The sequence below is a fragment of the Vipera ursinii genome (genome assembly GCF_947247035.1).
Source record: "Vipera ursinii genome assembly, chromosome: 2".
In the NCBI taxonomy this organism is placed as follows: Eukaryota; Metazoa; Chordata; class Lepidosauria; order Squamata; family Viperidae; genus Vipera; species Vipera ursinii.
Genome location: NC_139513.1, coordinates 2689577 through 2705036, shown reverse-complemented (window position 1 = coordinate 2705036; position 15460 = coordinate 2689577). Strand labels below are relative to the sequence as shown.

At 44.1% G+C, this 15460-nt stretch overlaps 1 protein-coding gene across 2 annotated transcripts; it reads left to right on the top strand.

The window, feature by feature from the left end:
* Positions 1-240: 240 nt before the first annotated feature.
* LOC310633746 (uncharacterized protein) lies at positions 241-12764 on the top strand. Of its 2 annotated transcripts, XM_083351617.1 has the most exons (5): positions 241-395; positions 4639-4925; positions 7578-7660; positions 9267-9393; positions 10964-12764. In XM_083351617.1, exons 3-5 carry the CDS (start codon positions 7586-7588, stop codon positions 12220-12222), a joined length of 1461 nt encoding a protein of 486 aa, XP_083207743.1. In that variant the 5' UTR covers positions 241-395; positions 4639-4925; positions 7578-7585; the 3' UTR covers positions 12223-12764. The 2 variants fall into 2 exon arrangements, with proteins under 2 accessions (XP_083207743.1, XP_083207742.1); XM_083351616.1 differs by lacking the exons at positions 241-395; positions 4639-4925 and adding an exon at positions 6307-6632.
* Positions 12765-15460: the final 2696 nt, after the last annotated feature.

Genomic DNA, 15460 nt, shown 5'->3' with positions numbered 1-15460 from the left:
CATGGGGAGGGGACGGACCACATGGTAATAAACTTCCCGGACCTCGGTCAAACGGTCCCTTATTGCGCTGGTAAGAGAGGGGACGGACACCAGAAGCACCGGACTACTGGCAGACTCCAAACTTCACCACGGCTTTGAGCATGCGCAGGCCTCCCTTTGCCAGCACGCCTGCCCGCCCGCCCGCGGCTTGGCATGAAAAGGAAAGCAAGGAAGCGGGCCGGTGCACCCGGAAAGTCTTTCCCCCGACCCCGAAAGCCGATATCCTCGCAAGACCGTTCCTTCCCCTTTCGTGCAGCCCCTTGCGGCCTCCTGCGGGCGGGGGGAAATTTCACCCACGAAAGACACACACAAACACACACACCACGAGGAAGAAGCAGGCACAAATCTCTAGGCAGGTGAGGCAAACTCTCGGGGATGCTGGGCAAAGCGGTGGGAAGAGAGGCTTCTGCAATAAGGGAAAGCAAAAAGGTGGGGGGGATGATTTGAAGCTTGCATTTTGCAAGGTGGCCCCCACCATCTCCAGGGCCAGATCCTTCTGGCCTCCCCCCTCCACTCTCCGATTCAGAATAATAATAATAATAATAAATAACAATAATAATAATAATAATTAATAATAATAATAATAATAATAATAATAATAATAATAATTTGGAAGGGACCTTGGAGGTCATCTAGTCCAACCCCCTGCTCAGGCAGGAAACCATTTCAGGCAAATGGCTGTCCAGTCTCTTCTTAAATACCTCCAGTGTTGGAGCATTCACCACCTCTGGAGGCAGGTTGTTCCACTGGTTAATTGTTCTAACTGTCAGGAAGTTTCTCCTTAGTTCTAGGTTGCTTCTCTCCTATACTGTGAGCTCTCGCATATCAGATTCAGAATAGAGCTGGAAGGGGCCTTGGAGATCTTCTAGTCCAGCGCCCCGCTTAAGTTGTCCAACCTCTTCTTCAAAAAACTTCCAGTGTTGGAGCATTCACCACTTCTGGAGGCAAGCTGTTCCACTGGTTAATTGTTCTCACTGTCGGGGGAAATTTCTCCTTAATTCTAGGTTGCTTCTCTCCTGGATTAGTTTCCATCCCTTGCTTCTTGTCCTGCCTTCAGGTGCTTTGGAGAATAGCCTGACTCCCTCTTCTTTGGGGCAGCCCCTGAGATATTGAAACACTGCTATTGTGTCACCCCTCGTCCTTCTCTTCATTAAACTAGACATACCCAATTCCTGCAACCAAATTTCTTTCAATCAATCAATAAGAATAGAGCTGGAAGGGGCCTTGGAGGTCTTCTAACGCAACCCCTTGCTCAAGCAGGAGACCCCATACCAGGGGTAGGCAACCTTGGCTCTTTTATGACTTATGGACTTCAACTCCCAGAATTCCTGAGCCAGCCGGCTCAGGAATTCTGGGATTTGAAGTCCATGAGTCATAAAAGAGCCAAGATTGCCTACCCCTGCCCTCTACCATATCAGACGTGATTGTCCAGTCTCTTCTTAAAAACCTCCAGTGATGAAGCACCCGCAACTTCTGGTGGCAAGCTGTTCCACTGGTTAAGTGTCCTCGCTGTTAGGAAGTTTCTCCTTAATTCCGGGTTGCTTCTCTCTTTGATTAGTTTCCATCCATTGTTTTTTTTTTCTTGCCTTCTGGTGCGGATAGGAAAGCATTACAGAGGGTGGTGAGCACAGAACAAGACATTGTGGGTTGTCCCCTGACACCACTGGATGACATCGCCAGGGCTCGCTGCCTTGGAAGAGTGAGGAAAATTCTCAGGGACGACTCACACCATGGACGGTATCTCTTTACTCTCCTATTATCGGGTAGGAGATATAGGAGTATAGCCAGCCGTACCAACAGGCTGAAGAACAGCTTTTATCCATGGGCTGTTAGGCTCTTGAACGGGAAATAATTTTATAAACTTTATGCATGATTGACTTGCGAGGCCGGTGCGTTGTGCAATTAGCTCACATGGTGTAATAAGATGGGACGGTTTGTGTTACTGTAAGTTGGGGGTGGGGGCATGAAGGGAGGCTCAGCCAATCTCAATGTATACATGGTTGTACTTTGACAATAAAGGTTCATTCATTCATTGATTTGGAAAATAAATTAACCCCCTACTCCTCGTGGCAGCCTCTCAAATACTGGAATGTTGCTGTCATGTCCCCCCTTGTTGTTGTTAGCTGCGAAGTTGTGTCCGACCCATCGCGACCCTATGGACAACGTTCCTCCAGGCTTTCCTGTCCTCTACCATCTTCTGCAGTCCATTTAAGCTCATGCCTATTGCTTCAGTGACTCCATCCAGCCACCTCATTCTCTGTCGTCCCCTTCTTCTATTGCCCTCAATCTTTCCCAGCATTAGGCTCTTCTCCAGTGAGTTCTTCCTTCTCATTAGGTGGCCAAAGTATTTGAGTTTTAGCTTCAGGATCTGGCCTTCTAAAGAGCAGTCAGGGTTGATCTCCTCTAGGACTGACCGGTTTGATCGCCTTGCAGTCCAAGGGACTCCCAGGAGTCTTCTCCAGCACCATAGTTCAAAGGCTTCAATTCTTTGGCGCTCAGCCTTTCTTATAGTCCAACTTTCACTGCCATACATTGCCACTGGGAAGACCATAGCCTTGACTATACACACTTTTGTTGACAGGGTGATGTCTCTGCTTTTTAGTGTGCTGTCTAGATTTGCCATGGCTTTCCTCCCGAGGAGCAAGCGTCTTTTAATTTCTTGGCTACAGTCCCCTTCTGCAGTGATCTTGGAACCCAGGAAAATAAAATCTGTCACTACCTCCATTTCTTCCCCATCTATTTGCCAGGAATTGAGAGGGCCGGATTCCATGATCTTGGTTTTCTTAATGTTAAATTTCAACCTAAGGGTGGTGTCACGGTTCCAATAGATGAAACCCTCAAAAGAACTTTGAGGCATGATTTTCCTTAAAGAATCTTTTATTTGGGAAACAAAGTATCGGCACTGCAGTTGAACCCAAAAGCTAAATTCCCTTCCCTTGGATACAAAGTTGTTGTTAGTTGCAAAATCGTGTCCAACCCATCGCGACCCCATGGACAAGGTTCCTCCAGGCCTTCCTGTCCTCTACCATCTTCTGGACTCCATTGAAGCTCATGCCTACTGCTTCAGTGACTCCATCCAGCCACCTCATTCTCTGTCGTCCCCTTCTTCTCTTGCCCTTAACCTTTCCCAGCATTAGGCTCTTCTCCAGTGAGTCCTTCCTTCTCATGAGGTGGCCAAAGTATTTGAGTTTCAACTTCAGGATCTGGCCTTCTAAAGAGCAGTCAGGGTTGATCTCCTCTAGGACTGACTGGTTTGATCGCCTTGCCGTCCAAGGGACTCGCAGGAGTCTTCTCCAGCACCACAGTTCAAAGGCCTCAATTCTTTTGCGCTCAGCCTTTTTTATGGTCCAACTTTCACTGCCTCCCCTAGTCCTTCTTTTCTCTAGACTGGCCATACCCAAATCCTGCAAGCGTTCTTCACATGTTTTCCTCTCTTCCTCAACTTCATGTATGGAGGCTGCTTGCTCTCTGGGTTGCCCACACGTGTCTGAAATGCTGCTCCATTGCATGAATGGAAAGGGAGATTGTGCTGGCACTGGGGTGGATGTAGCTCTGGCCAGATGAAGGACACCATCCCAAAGATGCTTTTTTTTCTCTTTGAAAACACTTCACTTCTTATCTAAAGAACTGAAGAAGCTACTTGGATGAGAAGCAAAAATGTTTTCAATGAAAAGAACGCAAGAAAGTTCATTTGCCTTTCAGAAAAAGCATCTTTGGACATCAGTGACCTGGATGATTGAGAATCTCTATAGATGTAGAGTAGAGTAGAGTACAGTAGAGTAGTGTAGAGTGGAGTGGAGTGGAGTGGAGTGGAGTGGAGTGGAGTGGAGTGGAGTGGAATGGAATGGAATGGAATGGAATGGAATAGAATAGAATAGAATAGAATAGAATAGAATAGAATAGAATAGAATAGAATAGAATAGAGTAAGAAATAGAATAGAATAAGAAATAGAATAGAATTAGTAATACTATAGACTAGAATTAGAAAAATAGAAATAGAAATAGAAAAATAGAAATAGAATAGAGTAGAATACTTTATTTGGTGAAGTATGGTTAGACACAAGGAATTTGCCTCCGGCACAAAAGCATGAAGTCTGCATGCAAAGCAACAGAATCATAATCATACCAATAAAAGGGGGAGTAAATAAGATAAGGATAAATAATAATACTACAGCCACACAACATGGGATAATAGGCATTAGGCACCACTGAGAGAATTAAATGTTCAGCGTGAGGGAAAAAGCTTTCCTTGTGTCTAGTTGTTTTGGATTATAATGCTCTATAGTGCCATCCTGAGAGAAGGAGTTGAAACTGTTTATGTCCAAGATGTGCGAGGTCTGGATTTAGTGATGAAGAACAAGACATCACTTTACAGTACAATCACAGTCTCCTACATGCTTTTTCCAGCAGAGACTAGAAATGCTTCAGACTTTAAGTAGGAGAAAAATGGATTCCCGTCTCCTTTACAAGGATTCTTCCCATAGAGCCAGGGAGAATTGTTGCTGAAGGAAAACGAGATCCTCTGTCATTCTGCCCGCTTGTTTTCTTCTGTATCTCTCTGGAAGCCTCTTGTATTGCTTCATCTGTTTCTTTGTGCAGAGCAGAAACCGATGAAGAAAGAAGGTTGAGGGCCACCTGGAGCAGTTTGCACCCTATCGACGAAGGGACTGGGAGATCGAGGAGAAACAAAAGCAAATTCTTAACTATTAGAAAACACCAACAAAATGGATCCACCAGAGCACGGAAGAGTTGCTCATGCTCCACAGCCTGAATGGAAAGAAAGGACACTTGGGCAGAAGAACCAGGGTGAAGAAAATACCAGTTCGGCTGGTCAGCGGCAACGGTTGAGAAGTCTCCGTTGTGAGGAGACCAACGGGCCACGAGAGGTTTGCAGCCAGGTTCACTCTCTTTGTTGTCAATGGCTGAAGCCCGGAAGCAACACAAAAGCTCAGATGTTAGATCTCTTGGTCCTGGAGCAGTTCTTGGCTATCCTGCCCCTGGAGATGAAGAACTGGATCGAGGAATGCAGAGCCGAGACCAGTTCCCAAGCGGTAGCCCTTGTGAAAGGCTTCCTCCTGAGCCAAGTAGCACAGAAGGAGCAGGGAGAACGGCAGGTAGAATATAGAATAACAGAGTTGGAAGGGACCTTGGAGGTCTTCTAATCCAAGCCCCTCCTCAGGCAAGAAAACCTTGGTGGAGCAGTGGGCTAATGCCTACTTAAGTAACACCAGCTGCCTGCAATTAGTGCAGGTTCGAGTCCCACCAGGCTCAAGGTTGACTCAGCCTTCCATCCTTCCGAGGTAGGTAAAATGAGGACCCAGATTGTTGGGGGCAATTAAGCTGACTTTGTAATAATGCCGCTTGGGGGGGGTGTGAAAGCCCTAATAAGCAGGCATATACATAGAATGAAGGCTACTGCTAAGCTTGTAAGCCGCCCTGAGTCTTCGGAGAAGGGCGGGATATAAATGGAATTAAAATAAAAAAATATATACACCAATTCAAACAAATGCTTGTCCAACCTATTCTTAAAAACTTCCAGCGTTGGAGCATTCACAACTTCTGGAGGCAAGTTGTTCCATTGATTAATTGCTGTAACTCTCAGGAAGCTTCTCCTTCGTTCTAGGTTGCTTCTCTTCTTGATTAATTTCCATCCCGTTGCTTCTTGTCCTGCCTACAGGAGCTTTGGAAAATAGCCTGACTCCCTCTTCTTTGTGGCAAGGTAAGACTTGCCAAAGCGCAATCCAAAGAGTTGGAACATGAAAAACAGTTACTGAATTTTTTAAATGTGTCCCTTCTGGGACCTAATAATATCAGTAGCAGATTGATCTCTCCTGCAGGAAAAGTTTCTTATTTTTATGTTACGATTTATTAATAAAACATTTATTAATATTTTAAACTTATTACGAATAAAATAAGGTATTTTTATTACTTCTTACAAAAATGATTAGGGGACTGGAGACTAAAACATATAAAGAATGTTTGCTGGAATTGGGTATGTCTAGTTTAACGAAGAGAAGGATGAGGGGTGACATGATAGCAAATGTTCTTACATCTCAGGAGTTGCCACAAAGAAGAGGGGGTCAAGCTATTCTCCAAAGCGCCTGAGGGCAGGAGAAGAAGCAACGGATGGAAACTAATCAAAGGGAGAAACAACCTGGAACTAAGGAGAACTTTCCTGGTAGTGACAACGATTAATCAGTGGAACGACTTACCTCCAGAAGTTGTGGGTGCTCCAACACGGGAGGTTTTTAAGAGGAGATGGGACAACCATTTGTCTGAAATGGTATAGGGTTTCCTGCCTGAGCAGGGGGTTGGACTAGATGACCTTCAAGGTCCCTTCCAACTCTGTTATTCTGTTATTGTTTCCTTTTGGTAATTTGCCAGGACATGTGAAAAGCTTCCAAAAGGGGCTGTGGAATTGGAAACATTGGGCAGAAATGCACTCTTCTCTTAACTACGATTTCAGGTTCAGGAGCCGTTTGTGGAAGTGGCCGTTGAACACTGTAAGGCATGGGGAGACGCGCTGTGTCCCTCTCAGGAGGTGGACTTGAGAAAGAGCTCCCAGGAAGAGCCATCTAAGAATATCCCATCAGGTAAAGAAAGGCTCCTACGTTCATATCACCTATTACAATTGACTTGACACACAACAATTCATTTAGTGCCCGTTCAGAGTTATAATGGCACCAAAAAAAGTGGCTTATGACCGGTTTTCACATGACAGTGGCCCCATCTCCATGGTCATGTGATCAGAATATAGATGCTTGGCAACTGGCATGTGCATACGACGGTTGCAGTCTCCCAGGGTCATGGGATCACTGTCATGGTTCCGATTGATGGAACCAAATAAATCAGAACTCCCAAGGCTAGAAGCTTCCTCAAAGAACATGTTGATTGGATACAAAATATCGGCAGGATCAAAAGTGAAACCAAGTCTGAAATTCCCCCCAAAGAGTGACACTGTTACAAAGTCAAACTTCCCACCCCAGTGCTAACCAAACCTCCATGTTTCCCAATAGAATAGTTTGGGCAAGCTTTCTGTCTAACAAAACCCCCAACCCTTTAACATAACTGATAGAATGACCTTCGTTCCCACGGGACACAGAATTGTTTAGACTAGCAAAGATCCTCCGCACCCCCTCCCATTCCGGTGGCAACCTAGAATGAACAAGATGGCTGCAGCCAGGTTCGTTGTAGAGTTGACTATCACCTTTTATCTTTTGACAAGTAAAGTCAACAGTAGAGCCAGATTCACTCAACAACCGTGTTACTAGCTTAACTGCTGCTGTGATTCACTTTTACAACGGTGGCAAGGAAGGTTGCAAAATGAGGGGAAATTCGCGTAACACCCGTCTCACTTAGCCACAGAAATGTTGGGCTCTGTTGTGGTCATAAGTCAAGAACTATGTGTATCTCAGCTACTGTTATTTTCGGTCTTGTTTTGGAAAAGTAGCTGAGACCTGAATGCTAGAATAGTTCTGTGTGTGATTCTTTTGATCTTTCTAAAACATGCACTTGCTCTTCTTTTATCTTACTCTCAGAGGATGGAATGTTACTGATGGCACCTGTGGAAATATCCACTCTTTACAGTGGAGCAGAAACAGTAGTTATCCACCCAACTCAGGTAGGAGGACTTTCCCTTCTCTCAACAAATTAGAATGACTTAAGGGGCATCCATTTTCATCCAAGAGGTCTATGGAGATTCTCCGTCATCCAGGTCATGGTTGTCCCAAAGGTGCTTTTTCATGAGGCAACTGGACTTTATTTTTTCTCTTTGACGATGTTTCGCTTCTCATCCAAGAAGCTTCTTCAGCCCTGGCTGGATGGTGGGGAATGGAAGGATTTATATTCCTTACAGACAGCTGGTGCTTTGCATTCTTTAAGAGTCATTGAGGCCACTTGGAGGCTTATCTATGTCATCAGGGTCACCTGAGTAATGCAGATGGGTGTGGTCCTTTCAACTTTCAATGGTTCCCAGAAGGCTCCATTTTTCCCCCCAATCTCATTTATATCCCGCCCTTCTCCGAAGACTCAGGGCGGCTTACAATTTAAGCACAAACCAATGTGCTTAGCACTACTCAGGTGACCCTGATGACACAGATAAGCCTCCAGGTAGCATCAATGACTCTCTAAAAGAAGGCAAATGACCAGTGGTCTGCAAGGAGTACAAATCCTTCCATTCCCCACCATCTAGTTAGCTTACGATGCTTCTTAGATGAGAAGCGAAACATCTGCAAAGAGAAAAAAGAAAGTCCAGTTGCCTCATGAAAAAGAAACTTTGGGTTCATTCAAGATGGGCATAGCCAACTTCTTTCACTTTATTAACTCCCATCTAATCAATATTTAGAGCATGAGCAACCTTCCTGTAAGTAAATAGGAGTCCACACAATGCTGTGTTATCATCTTAAAGGTAAAGGTTCCCCTGCACATGCGTGCTAGTCGTTTCCAACTCTAGGGGCCGGTGCTCATCTCCGTTTCAAAGCCGCTTGTCCGAGGACATCTCTGTGGTCATGTGGCTGGCATGACTAGATGCCAAAGGCGCACAGAACGCTGTTACCTTCCCACCGTAGTGGTCCCTATTTTTCTACTTGTATTTTTTACGTGCTTTCGAACTGCTAGGTTGGCAGAAGCTGGGACGAGTAACAGGCGCTCACTCTGTTACACGGCACTCGGATTCGACCCACCAAACTGCCGACCTTCTGATCAACAAGCTCAGCGTCCTAACCCACTGAGCCACCACGTCCCATTAATTAATTAATTAATCTTAATTGATGCCATTTCATCATTCTTCCTGGAATTCATTTCCCAATGGATTCATGAATCTTCCCCAATCTGTCAAATAACAACTGTGTTGATACCTGAGGGGCAACATAAGCCACTAGTTAACATTTCAAAGAGGAGTCAGCAAGCCTATTTGAAGTTCCTATTTTAATGAAGCATCCACGGTTGTGGTATCAGTTGATCAAGAGGAATATTGGAGTTTCAACCGTCAGATGCATTTGATGTAATGTCAAATGTTTTGTGCAGAGTTGGTGGAATTTCAATAAAACATTTACCAAACTGTAGCTTGAATTCTGCTTATTTCGTATTGTAGAATTTGTCTGTAGAATGTACTTGCTTATCTACCACAAGGAAAAACTCTGGTATTGGGACTTGTTCATTGAAAGGGTACATGTAAATACTTTTCAGTAGCTCTTCACTGATAGGTGAATGTTCTTTTCCTATTACAGGTTCCCCTGATTTTTGACGATGTAGCTGTGTTTTTCTCTGGGGAAGAATGGGCTCTGTTGGATTGCAACCAAAAAAATCTCTATAGGGAAGTCATGCTGGAAAACGTTAGGAATCTGGCTAGCTTGGGTAAGGGTTTTTCTTTATTTTATGTTCAAACAGATGGGGATGATATTTTCTACTGCAAAATAATTAGCTGAATAACAGAGATGGAAGGGACCGTGGAGATCTTCTAGTCCAGCCCTCCTCCCCGCCCTCCCGGCTCAAGCAAATCAGACGAATCGTCGTCCAATCTCTTCTTAAAAACCTCCAGTATTGGAGCACTCACAACTTCTGAAGGCGAGCCATTCCACTGATTAATTATTCTAACTTTCGGGAAATTTCTCCTTAGTTCTAGGTTGCTTCCCTGCTTGATTAGTTTCCATCCGTTGCTTCTTGTTCTGCTTTCAGGTCCTTTGGAGAATAGGTTGATCCCCTCTTCTTTCTGGCAGCCCCTTATGTATTGCAACATGCTGCCACGTCACTCCTAATCCTTCTGATCAAACTAGACATACCCAACTCTTATTTTCCCCAAACCAGTTCTATACAAGCTTTATCCAGAGCATTCAACTTCATCCAAAACGGACGAAATCTTAGTTTCCAAGCTGAGTTTCCTATATGGCAATGGCATCTGTCTCTTGTTTTTCATCTAAATTGAACTTGACAGCTTGTCTTTCTTCACGCTTGGAACCAAAATATTAAGGACAATAAACACTGGACTGTATGGGGGACAAGGTGGAACCATTACTTGACAAATGCTTAGGTTTCAAACAGGAGTCCCCACTGCATGAATTGGAAGATGCACTGATAGAAGTAATATAATGTTTCAGGGTAGTTGAGTGTCATGAAGCAGAAGGAATATGTGCAGAAGGACTAGAACTAGGTTTAAAAGGCAGGATAGGTGTAATAGGGAAATACTCTATAAAGATGCAGCTAATGGGCTTGATTTCAGATAGCACTCTCAAGCTGTGCTTTAAATTTCTTACTAGAATAGAACAACAGCGTTGGAAGGGACCTTGGAGGTCATCTAGTCCAACCCCCTGCTCAGGCAGGAAGCCCTATACCATTTCAGACAAATGGTTGTCCAGTCTCTTCTTACAAACTTCCAGTATTGGAGCATTTACAACTTCTGGAGGCAAGTTGTTCCACTGATTAATTGTTCTCACTGTCAAGAAATTTCTCCTTAGTTCTAGGTTGCTTCTCTCCTCGATTGGTTTCTATCCTTTACTTCTTGTCCTGCCTTCAGGTGCTTTGGAGAACAGCTTAACTCCCTCTGAGATATTGGAACATGCTATCATGTCACCCCTAGTCCTTCTCTTCTTTATACTAGATATACCCAATTCCAGCAAGCATTCTTAATATGTTTTAGCCTCCAGTCCTAGTCATCTTTGTTGCTCTTCTCTGCCCTCTTTCTAGAGTCTCAACATCCTTCATATCATGGCAAGCAAAACTGGATGCAGTATTCCAAGTCTGGGTCTTACCAAGGCATTATAAAGTGGCATTAACACCTCACGTGATCTTGATTCTATCCTGTTAATGCAGCCTAGAACTGTGTTGGCTTTTTAGGCAGCAGCAGCACACTGCTGGCTCATATTTAAGTGATTGTGCACTAAGACTCCCAATATTTCTCATGAACTTTTTTTCTTTTTTGGTTCAACAGGTGATGGATGGGAGAATGAGAATTACAAAGAGACAGCTTTCCAAACAGTCAAAACTGAACTTGGAGAGGAGACATTTCAAAATGAGCGAGGGCCACGATGGCCAGAGGAAAGCCAGTTAAATGGTGAATTGCAAATCTCCTCTACTTCTCAAAATCCAGATGTCCATCTTTTCCTGATCCAAGAAGATCACGGAGAAAAAGGAATGTGTTTCCCATTTGGAGAGAAAATTAGAGAGGAATCAGATTTGTGCGAACACCCCGGTATTTATATGAAAGAGACGCGAGATGAATGCATGGAAGATGGAAAAACTTTCAAGTGGAATATCTCTCTTCCTTTCCATCGAAGTATCCGTGTGGAAGGAAAACCATATAAATGCACAGAATGTGGCAACAGCTTTAACAATAGCAGCCATTTTATTTCCCATCAAAGGACCCACTCGGGTGAGAAACCGTACAAATGCCTGGAGTGTGGAAAGAGCTTCAGTGAAAATAGTTCCCTGACTTCCCATAAGAGGATCCATTCAGGTGAGAAACCATACAAATGTGTGGACTGTGGAAAGAGTTTCAGTCAGAGTGGACAGCTTACTTCTCATAAAAGGATCCACACTGGAGAAAAGCCATATAAATGCACAGAATGTGGAAAGAACTTCAGTCAGAATGGTCAACTTACTTCGCATAAAAGGATCCATTCTGGAGAGAAACCGTATAAATGCACGGAATGCGGAAAGAGCTTCAGTCAGAGTGGCCATCTTACTTTCCATAAAAGAATTCACACTGGAGAGAAACCATACAAATGTATAGTGTGTGGAAAGAGCTTCACTATAAGCAGTCACCTTACTTCTCATAAAAGGATCCACACCGGGGAGAAACCATATAAATGCACGGAGTGCGGAAAGACTTGCAGTACCAACAGTGATCTTACTTTGCATAAAAGGATCCATTCAGGGGAGAAACCATATAAATGCATGGAATGTGGGAAAGACTTCAGTCAGCGAAGTAATCTTATTTCCCATAAAAGTGTACACTCTGGGGAGAAACCCTATAAATGTATGGAATGTGGAAAGAGTTTTAATCAGCGAAGTAATCTCATTTCCCATAAAAGGATCCACTCGGGAGAGAAACCTTATAAATGTGTGGAATGTGGAAAGACCTTTACTTGGAACTGTCAACTGACTTCTCATAAAAAGATTCACGCAGGGGAGAACCAAATAAACGTGTTGACTGTAGAAACAGCTTCGTGGACTCCAGTTCTGAGCTGATGGGCATCAGGTGGACTTGGATAAAAAGGCATGACAGACTCAAAGAAAGAATTACATCTATACAGTTGAAGGAAGGATGAAGGGGAAGTTGGTAGTAAGGTGGATAGTCAAGGTGCTTAGAGAAAAATCCTTGAAAAGTGTGTCTATGGAGATCCTCCATCATCCAGGTCATGGTTGTCCCAAAGTGTTTTTTCACGAGGCAACTGGACTTTCTTGTTTTTCTTTGAAGATGTTTCGCTTCTCATCCAAGAAGCTTCTTCAACTCTGATGGTGGGGAATAGAAGGATTTATACTCCTTGCAGACCGCTGGTCATTTGCATTCTTTTAGAGAGTCATTGAGACCACCTGGTCTGTGTCATCAGGGTCACCTGAGTAGTGCAAATGGATGTGGAGCCTTCTTCAAACTGTTGAAAGGACTGTGTTGTAGGCTGGAGATAGATGATATCATATTCCTCCCCCTCTGTTGAAAAGTGTGACTATTAATAGAGACACTGAGATGCCAAGCATTTATTCATGTGGTAATGTACAGAAGCACAAAAAGCCAACTACTGCGTATGCAGTGGGATACTTCGGTGCCACCATTTTTTTAACCAGGTACTCAAATTACCAAATGAGGAAAGCAAGTTTTCTCCCCAAATAATATAAAATGAATTATGTTTGAAAGACTTAGGGGTAACAGGAAGCCAGACTGCCAAAGAACATGGTGGCTGAACACCATCAAAGCTGGCACCAGCCAGAGCAATGGAATAACTCAAAGAAGTAGGGTCCCTAGAGTCGTCAAGAGTCGGACGCACAACTGATTGGATAAAATCATCATTAGCATTTTGCCTTAATAATAATCTCCCGAGAAGCTTCTGTTGAACTTGAAGGACTGTAGGGAAGGTGCAAGTGATTCCAGACGTAATAAATTTGTTGACTAGGCCAGTCATGAGTTCCCAACCTTCTGGGCTGTGGCCCACTATTGGGCCATGGTCTGTTGGCCACCGGGCCACGTGAGTGGCTGGCTAATGCGTGTGTGTATGTGTGTGCATACACACATCCCCCCCACTCGTGCTAGCGTCGCCTCAAGCATTGCACAGGTGCTAGCATTGCCATGAGCATCGTACCACAAATGGCCGCAAAGTGTGTGTCGGGGCTTACAGTTGCTGCTATCCTTGTCTGTTGGCGTTTTATTCTTTCTCTCTGAGATAAACGGGGATTTTGCCTCCCCCTGCACCTTTTGTTAGTCACTTAACATGCTGTCTTCAGTTAACGCAGGGCAGTAAGGTGGTAGAACACGATGTCTAGCCATGTTTCGGGTCAGCAATTCTAGCACTCCCAGTTGTTGTGACTTAAGCAAATCATTGTGTCTCATTAAGCAAAGACTTCACATGGTCACGGGCTTCCCAGTTGACTTCGGTGGAATGCCACAAAGAAGGTAGCAAAAGAGGAAATTCTTTGAGCTCGGTTGTTTTCTTCTGGATGTTTCATGACCCAAACCAGGTAACGTCATTGGATGATACGTTGATGATGTTGTTACCTGGCGATGTTACCAAGTTTGGATAAAAAGAGCCTTGGTGGAGCAGTGGGCTAATGCCTCCTTAAGTAACACCAGCTGCCTGCAATTAGTGCAGGTTCGAGTCCCACCAGGCTCAAGGTTGACTCAGCCTTCCGTCCTTCCGAGGTAGGTAAAATGAGGACCCAGATTGTTGGGGGCAATTAAGCTGACTTTGTAATAATGCCGCTTGGGGGGTGTGTGTGAAAGCCCTAATAAGCAGGCATATACATAGAATAAAGGCTACTGCTAAGCTTGTAAGCCGCCCTGAGTCTTCGGAGAAGGGCGGGATATAAATGGAATTAAAAATAAATAAAAAATAAATAAGGAAATGTCCGCAAGAAAACCACCAAGTTCAGAGAGCACCAAGGACCCCTCATTTCAACCCTGAGCTATAAGTATTCTCCTTTAAAGGTAGCAAATGGCAACCATTTCACTGTGGGACACTGTGACAGCCATAACTCCGATGACTGGTTGTAAATGCCATTGGAAAGTCAAAAGAGATGCTGAATGATTGACCAATAAGCAAGGACCACCTGGATTTCTTTCCCTCACTCCCATTTCCAGTTTTATTCCAGCTTATCTTTTCTTTTTTTTCCCCACAGGAACCACTTCTTCATGTTTTTCTTGTGGCTGAAAGGAGGGAGTGTGCTGATGTGTGAGCATGTGAATTGTGGATAAATGCAGAGGGGATCAGTTAGCTTGGTTCTTTGCTGGCAATTGTCATCTGTTAATTCAGTTGACATTCATCTTTTTTTCCTGGACCTTGTTGAATATGGAATGAGAATGTGGCTTCTGAGTGATGCATGTATAGACCCATATATGTAGATGGGGTCCCATACATATATTTATTGGGAGATAATTAGCAGGATTGGTTTTACCTGAAGTTGGCATCCTGAGATTAGCACTGTAAATGTCCTGGGTACTCATCTTTTCTTTTCTTTTTTCATTACTTGTTCTGTTGGACAGATATCTTAATTACCAGCTCTGGTGGTGCAGTGGTTAAAATGCAGTATTGCAGGCTAACTCTGCCCACATCCTGGAGTTCAATCCTGATGGGACTCAAGGTCGACTCAGCCTTCCATCCTTCCAAGGTGGGTAAAATGAGGACCCAGATTGTTGGGGGCAAGATGCTGACTCTGTCAACCGCTTAAAGAGGGCTGTAAAGCACTGTGAAGCGGTATATAAGTCCATGTGCTATTGCTATTAATTAATAAAATATTTTCAGCAGCAGCAATTGACAGCAATTGGATTTACAAAAGATGCTAGTTTTACATGAAGCATTTTACTCCAAAGTCTTCAGATGAAAATGCAATGGCCTCAGCTGTAAACAGTGTCCGGTTTAGAGATTACATTAGTAAATTATTCAGGCTTGAAAAAGCCAAGGGTGATTGTGAGAAGTTCCAGAAGGAGTTCTTTCAACTGGATGGTCAGTGCAAATGTGGGTCTCATTTAATAAGAGCTAAGTGTGAAACGACAACAATCCACCAGCTGATATATGCTGTTGAAGTGTAAGCTGTGTCTAAAGAGGAAAATCTTGGGGTTGTAGTGTAAAGCAGACTTCCCCAAACTTTTGGGGTTGGTGACCCAGAGGAGGGGGAGGAGGGAAAAAAGGGATGGTTTTGTGAGGCCACGAATGACTGATGCTCGTGCAAGTGAGACCACAAACGCCCGTGATGCTCAGAGAGATGCGTGAGCAGGGCT

What these genes read in the sequence shown, in the direction of transcription:
- LOC310633746 (XM_083351617.1), top strand. Translation starts at nt 7,586, where the DNA reads ATGTTACTGATGGCACCTGTGGAAATATCCACTCTTTACAGTGGAGCA. An exon ending in TAGTTATCCACCCAACTCAG is followed by an intron (nt 7,661 to 9,266) that starts GTAGGAGGACTT and finishes TTCCTATTACAG; the next exon opens with GTTCCCCTGATTTTTGACGA. An exon ending in TAGGAATCTGGCTAGCTTGG is followed by an intron (nt 9,394 to 10,963) that starts GTAAGGGTTTTT and finishes TTGGTTCAACAG; the next exon opens with GTGATGGATGGGAGAATGAG.